General features: G+C 46.9%; 1 protein-coding gene across 1 annotated transcript; it reads left to right on the forward strand.

The window, feature by feature from the left end:
• Window positions 1–1803: 1803 nt before the first annotated feature.
• Window positions 1804–6838, forward strand: LOC107112946 (C-factor-like; the record flags this gene model as incomplete). Its single annotated transcript, XM_015414156.1, has 6 exons — window positions 1804–1944; window positions 2291–2342; window positions 4886–5073; window positions 6101–6259; window positions 6347–6457; window positions 6728–6838. Coding segments are annotated over exons 1-6 (762 nt in total), but the record flags the coding sequence as incomplete, so codon positions are not given.
• Between the last annotated feature and the right edge of the window lie 772 nt (window positions 6839–7610).

The following is a 7610-nucleotide window of genomic DNA, read 5'->3' on the forward strand; positions in this document are numbered from 1 at the left end:
TTTTCAGTTAGGTTACCACACTTACAGTGTCCACATTTAAAGTGGTCTTTAGGCAAACCTGATCCTGACATGATTCGTTGAAATTTCATGGGAACAAAAGCATCACTGTGTGTTGGCAGAGTAATTAACACAGCAACAGTGCACAACCTGATTAAAGAGTAGATAAAGGTTTATTTAGGAATGAATATACTTGATAGGAAAGAGGAGAGACAGAGAAAGGTTCCTAACTACAACTCTAGCTGAGAGAGAGGGTAAAATTGAGTGTGGTACTTCTGAGAAGGGGGAAAGTGCCCTGAAAGTAGCAGTCTGGAGACAGACAAGGAATGACATTTAAAAAGAGAGAAGGTGCTGACCTCACTATCTAATTGTCTTCTTGCTGCCCCCTGCAGGTCTTCTTCTCTTCTTCTTTGTACAGGAGACATTGCCTTGTCCAACACTATGAACCAGCTTGTCTTTTAAGTAAGATGTTCTTTTAAAAGAGATTTTTTTTTCTCACAAAGCATAACATCATAGAGCGTGTTCCAGTTTTTATATATGTTCTTTTTAAATTGCATACTGTTGTGATTATGTCAAACTGATTGTAATTCTCTCACTTTGAGACTTGCTCTTTTGTTATTGAACAGTAAATCTCTTCTACAAAGTGTGGCCTTCTCATATGCTGTTTGTAAGATGTTGTCCAGGTAAGACCTGAAGGCAAGATTTTATTTTAATGTCCTTGTCTCACTTTTATAATCTTCAGTTTCTGTACAGCTCCTCCTCCTCCTGCTCAAAAACTGACTATAAAGTAAATTATTTTTTATATAAACCAGGTGAAAACTGTCAAATCTTTAAAAGTAAACTCTGTAGTTTTTGTGTATATATTTGTCCGAATCATATTACCCTTTTTATTAATAATGACATCCAGGAAACTGATGTGATGTTCATTGAAATGCATTTCAGATTTGATATTATTATCCTGAATGTCAAGCTACCCATGAAATTCTTGCAATGGGGTACAACTGCCTTTCCATATTCTTTAAAAAATCAATATATCTCTGCCGTATGTAAATAAAGTTTTGAAAAGGATTTATCTCTGAATATACAAATTTATCTTCAAAACTGCCCATATATAAATTATCAGTCTTTGGTGACATAAAACACACTATGGAATACCCTGAACCTGCGGAGGGGAAATATTATTGAAAGAAAAATAATTTTTAGTTAATGCTCATTCAACTAGTGCCGCAAGAAAAAAAATGCAAGGTGCTTCTAATTGTGGGGTATTGCACAGTGGGGAAACCTACAAGGCCTTGCGGAGAGCATCTTACTTTCCCCTGTATCCCTCTCCCCACATTATTTCTCTCCTCCTGGCTACCATTGGCCCCAGTCTCCAGATTTAAGTATCCATAGATGGGGCCATATTGAGAACTAGCAGATATGCTGATGCCAGTGTTGTGCTGCCACAGTCATTTGTAACTGATATTGTCTTTGCAGGAAAACCCAGTTGTGAACATTTGGATCATGACATATGGATATGGATGCAGACTTAGACAGGAAGAGCAGAGATGGGTACATATCAAAAACACAATTAGCACAGGCTGCCACTGTTATCAAGGAGCTGAAATTCCTAATTCTTCTTCTTCTGAAATGGCTTGCGCAGCTGTAACAATATAGGCGGCTGAAGGCAGTTTCCAGCAATAAACCCAATGTCATTATACATGTTGACATAGCAGTCACATGTATTATGCAAATCCAGGAGGGGACTATATTTTGCTGGCTGATCTTTGGCTTTGCTAGTCAGAGAACGGCAGGCACGACACCACAATGCTAAATGTGCGCAGCGTCCTGGTGACAGGATCCAACCGAGGAATTGGCTTGGAGCTGGTCCGGCAACTGGCAGGGAAAAGCAAGGGGCCAGAATGGGTCTTTGCCACCTGCCGGGACCCAGAGGGACCACGTGCTCAGGTGAGAGCCATGGTAGGGGTACATTGGGACAGGTGTGCAACCAGGGGATGTAACTGAATGCTGAAGATATTCTGCCCAGTGGGTTGGAGCTTCAAGATCTTTGGTGAGGCTGGCACACTTACCCAGTCGCAGGGCATTTTTGCCAGTTTGGTGTAGGGGTTAGGAGCGCGGACTCTAAACTGGGAGAACTGGGTTTGATCCCCCACTCCTTCACATGCAGCTGCTGGTGAGACCTTGGGTCAGTCACAAGTTCTTTCAGAGCTGTTCTCTCATGAGCCGTTCTCTCAGAGCTCTCAGCCCCAGTCTTGCTCTTGTATCACAAGTCTCTCCATTTGGTCTCTTTCAGGACTTGAAGAGCTTGGCTGCCAAATATCAGTGTGTCAAAATCCTCCCAATGGGTAAGTGATGGGCCACTCAAATGCCCTCTTCCTGCAGATTCAGGGCCATTCCACAAGATCACTATGTTGCTGTTTACATGCACAGGGCCAGGGGTCATTTCATAGAAAAAGAAGTGCAGGAGCTTATTAGCATAACTCATTTGCATATGCCACACCCCCTGACATCACCAGAAGTGTGTCAGAAGGCAACACCCACCGCTCAGGCTCCACTGGACTGTTTTGGATTGCTAGCTATTTTTTTTGGGGGGGGGGGAAACGTGCAGATCTGTCCTCACAGAGGAGGGAGAGCTTGTACCTGAATAAAACTTGGTCTTAAAGGTGCCACTGGACTGTTTTGGACTGGGGGGGGGGCTCTGCAACTTACCTGGCTGCTTCTGTTCTTTACATGGTTTTTAAACTCTTCAGGCATGTTGCTTAGATTATATTTTGGCATCATGAGTGTTTTGGTGTTTTTCTTCAGCTTTATTTTAATTTTCAATATTAACCATTCATGATCTGCACCACAATTGGAAAAATAGAGCTTCTTCAACTTCTGCTTCTGATTATGTAATCTATTTGATTTCTATATTGGCTGTCTGGTGATGTCCACGCATACAATCTTCTGTTTGGTTGCCTGAAGCGTGTGTTTACAATGAACAAATTGTTGTCCTCACAGAATTCTGTGACTCTCCTGCTTCATTTTGTGCTGCTATCCCAAATCTTTCAACAATATTTGATTATGCTTAGTTTCCTACCTTTGTGTTCTCGTCACCTATAATTGTCAGCACATCTTGGTTAGGTGTGTGATCAATTTCTTCCTGGACACTGTCATCAAAGCTTTTGATTTCTTCCTTATCAGCATCTGAAGTTGGGGCATAAACTTGAATGATCATTATATTGATAGGCTCTCCATGAAGTCTGATTGATATTATTTGGTCAGACTTTGCATTATAGCCCCTGACTGTCTGAGCTACTTCTCACCTCACTATTAAGAGACCAAGCCCTATGAGGAAAGGCTGAGGGACTTGGGGATGTTCAGTCTGGAGGAGAGGAGGTTGAGGGGGGACTTGATTGCTCTCTTTAAGTATTTGAGGGGCTGTTACTTAGAGGAAGGGGCTGCGGTAGCTCAGTGGTTAAGACACTGAACTGCAGACTGGAAGGTCAGTAGTTCAGCAGTTCGAGACCCGAGGGCTGCATGTTGGACTGAGTGCCTGTTTCTGGTCCCAGCTCCTGCCAACCTAGCAGTTCAAAAGCAAGAAATTGCAAGTAGATAAATAGGCAGGGGTCATTTCGTAGAAAAAGATGTGCAGGAGCTCATTAGCATAACTTATTAGCATTTGTTTGCATATGCCACACCCCCTGACATCACTGGAAGTTTGTCAGAAGGCAACACCCACCGCTCAGGCTTCACTGGACAGTTTTGGATTGCTAGCTATTGTGGGGGGGGGAATGCGCAGATCTGTCCTCGCAGAGGAGGAAGAGCTTGTACCTGAAGGCGGGCTGGGGGGGGGGCCTCTACAACTTACCTGGCTGCTTCTTGCTCCTCATGGCCTGACTGAGGGCTGCTGGGAGCAGGGGGCGGGGCTTGTTGGATATGCCCCGCCCCCGGGCTCCTTACTGCCGGAGCTCCGCTCCTGTGCACTCCCGCAGGAAATGACCCCTGTAAATAGGTATCGCTTTGATGGGAAGGTAACAGTGTTCTGTGCACCTTGGCATCTAGTCATGCTGGCCACATGACCACGGAAATATCTTCGGACAGCGCTGGCTCTTCAGCTTGGAAATGGAGATGAGCATCGCACCCCTAGAGTTGGATTCGACTGGCTTTCGAGCAAGGGAAACCTTTAATTACTTAGAGGAGGGCAGGGAGCTGTTCCTGTTGGAGCAGAGGATAGGACTCACACAAATGGGTTTAAATTAAGGGCAGGAAGGTACCGACTGGAAATCAGGAAAAATGTTTTTACAGTAAGAGTTGTACAACAGTGGAATCAGCTTCCTGGGGAGGTGGGGAGCTCCCTCTCACTGGCTTTAAGCAGTGGCTGGACAAACACTTTTCAGGGATGCTCAAGGCTAGGCTGATCCTGCATTGAGCAGGGAGTTGGACTAGATGGCCTAGATGGCCCCTTCCAGCTCTGTAATTCTGTGGGTCTAGAGCAGCTCCGTTCCTTCTGTATTTGTCATTATCCAAGGAAAACACTTTGTAATTTTCTGACTGAGGCAATTAGCTGCCCAGGCAATAAACTCCTGTGCCTCATTTGCAATTTCGAAGGGGACGGCGCACCAGCATCCATGACTCTGATGGCCACTAATGAGTTTGCACTTCAATAATGCTCTTATTATACCCATTTACGTTACATATTCCATATTTTTATGCACAGAATATTTGATGTGCGTGGATAAATCAGTGCACTGCATGACGAGAACCTTAGTTCTCTGTCCTGTGACAGTAACAAGAGTGCATGCTCTAAAGGCAGTTGCACTGGGGTTGGGAATGTGTGTGTCTGCAGAAATGCTCCAAAGCTGATGGTGACTCAAGTTTAGTTACCTGTAAACCTTTGCTGCTGTAGATATTAATGATCTGTCCAGCATCAAGACAGCTGCTGCCAAAGTTACTGAACTCCTGCAAGGAGCCGGGCTGAATCTCCTGATCAACAATGCTGGGACCGTAAAGGGAAGCACTCTCGAATCGGAGACGGCAGAGGACATGGCCGAAGTGTACAAAACCAATGTGATAGGGCCCATGCTGGTGAGCCAGGTAAGGAAGTCTCGGGGCCTCTTCTCCTAATCATTTTCAAAAGCCCTAACATCTGCAGACTAACAGTGCAGCCCTAACCACAGTTACACCTTTCTAAGTCCATTGCAGCCAATGGTCTCAGAACAGTGTAACTCTGCTTAGGATTACACTGCATATGGCTTTGCAACAGTGGGGTGGATCCTGCCCGAATCCCACCACTCCAATGAGTAAAGTGTGTTACTTTATTCGTTAAAGAATTCATATCACACCTTTCCTCCTGGCTCATGTTGGAAGCCTTTCTCCAGTCTAAGGAGCCTTTCTCCAGAAAAAGTGGATCTTCTGCTGAAGGAGAACTGAAGGCTCTTTTGGCTGGAGGAAGACTACATGGGGGATAATCGGGTTTACCCCAGTGCTTCTTGGTGGTTCAAAGCCGCCTGTTTGCCCAGGCAAAGTTTCTGTTGCCATGTTAACAGCAGCAGGGGTCATTTCGTAGAAAAAGAGCTAGGGGAACTCATTAGCATAACTCATTAGCATATGCCACACCCCCTGACATCAGGGGCCCGGCTGTGGATCTGCTAGGCCAGGGAGTGCGAGGAAGCCCCGCCAAGGCCCTCCCTGGACCCAGGCAGGCAGGGGTGGGGAGAGGCGGGGAGGAAGCAACTTACCCTCCCTCTTCTCCTGCCTCCTCCTGGCTGAATGAGGACTGGAAGCGGGGCGGCCGGAAGCAGGGGGCGGGGCTTCATCATGTGCCCCGCCCCCCTGCACCTCACCCGGGGGAACTGCGTTCCCCCGCGTTCCCCCCCGAAATTACCTCTGAACAGCAGCATAACAGAACAGAAATTCAACCGGTGCACCAGGGGAGGCGATGAAGGGGGAAACTGTACCCATTGAACCAGGATCACAAATGACTACCATCTTGAGAATAAGGCCATGAGAGCACAGGGCCATCCGGGAGACGAGTGACTGCTGGGGCTTCCACACTAGTGAAGAGCTGCCCTGGCCTCCCCGCAGGCTGTTGCATTTATGATTCTTCCTTCTCTACTTCCAGGCTTTCCTGCCCTTGCTGAGGAAGGCGTCTCAGGAAAGCCCCCAGAAAGGCCTGAGCTGCAGCAAAGCCGCCATTGTCAACGTGTCCAGTGAAGGAGGCTCCATCGCTAATGTCGACGGGTGGATTCGTGGGCAGATAACTAATTACCGCTGCAGTAAGGTAGGGAAGCTGGAAGCCTTAGTTCAGTTCATGTCCTTAGGATTAAGCACTGAGTTCAATGCATCTCCTTGTTTCCGGCATGTCTAGGCCGCTCTGAACATGCTCAGCCGGTGCCAGGGCCTGGGATTTGCAGAAGATGGGATCCTGTGCATCGCATTGCACCCTGGATGGGTGCAGACGGACTTGGGGAACGTAACGGTAGGTGCTTCAGCGTGCAGACGCATGCCGACCCGGAAGCCATCCAACTGATTTGCTGATTTTGGGCTCATAGTGAATGTAAACCCAGAGTGGATAATATTATGCAATTGTCATGTAATTATGCCAAATTGAACACAGCAGCATGTCTGTGTGATCAGGCCTGGAGGCAAGTGCTGAAGGCCGAGGGAGCCATTTCCATACTAATTCCAGTGAGCTAGATTAAGCACTGAATTCAATGCATCGCCTTGTTTCCGGCATGTCTCCCTCTAGGCCGCTCTGAACATGCTCAGCCGGTGCCAGGGCCTGGGATTTGCAGAAGATGGGATCCTGTGCATCGCATTACACCCTGGATGGGTGCAGACGGACTTGGGGAACGTAACGGTAGGTGCTTCAGCGTGCAGACGCATGCCGACCCGGAAGCCATCCAACTGATTTGCTGATTTTGGGCTCATAGTGAATGTAAACCCAGAGTGGATAATATTATGCAATTGTCATGTAATTATGCCAAATTGAACACAGCAGCATGTCTGTGTGATCAGGCCTGGAGGCAAGTGCTGAAGGCCGAGGGAGCCATTTCCATACTAATTCCAGTGAGCTCCACCCATCTCACATGGAGATAACAAGAACACAGCCGTCTGAGGCTGGTAAATAATACCCAGAGCAGTGTTCCCTCTAAGCTGAGTTAGTGTGAGCTAGTTCGCAGATTTTTAGCCTCTGGCTCACACATTTTTGTCTTAGCTCAGGAAGGATGGCTCCACGGCAAACTAATTTATGCAGTAGCCAAATCGCTTGCTCACAACTTTAATGCCAGGAGCTCACAAAGTAGAATTTTTGCCTACAAGACTCCACAGCTTAGAGGGAACATTGACCCAGAGTCAAAGTTTAAGTCTTCAAATACGCTTTGGTGTGGCCAGTTCATCAGTAGAGATGTGCTTCCGCACCAGGGCTATCCTGGCAGAGTAAATTGGTATCAGAATCCCCACCTTTGGTTTCCTTTGCAAAGATCATTCTTACAGCCCAACCGTGAGAATCTTCAATGGCTCATTCATTCCAGCGTTTTCACAGGCCTGCTCCTAAATTGCAGCTGCTACAGGATAATGGGAAACCTGGGCCGGAGAGGGGTGTGTGGATTTTGGAGAGGGGAGGGAGCTTG

This window comes from Gekko japonicus, unplaced genomic scaffold (assembly GCF_001447785.1).
Source record: "Gekko japonicus isolate JY-2015 unplaced genomic scaffold, Gekko_japonicus_V1.1 scaffold6209, whole genome shotgun sequence".
NCBI lineage: Eukaryota > Metazoa > Chordata > Lepidosauria > Squamata > Gekkonidae > Gekko > Gekko japonicus.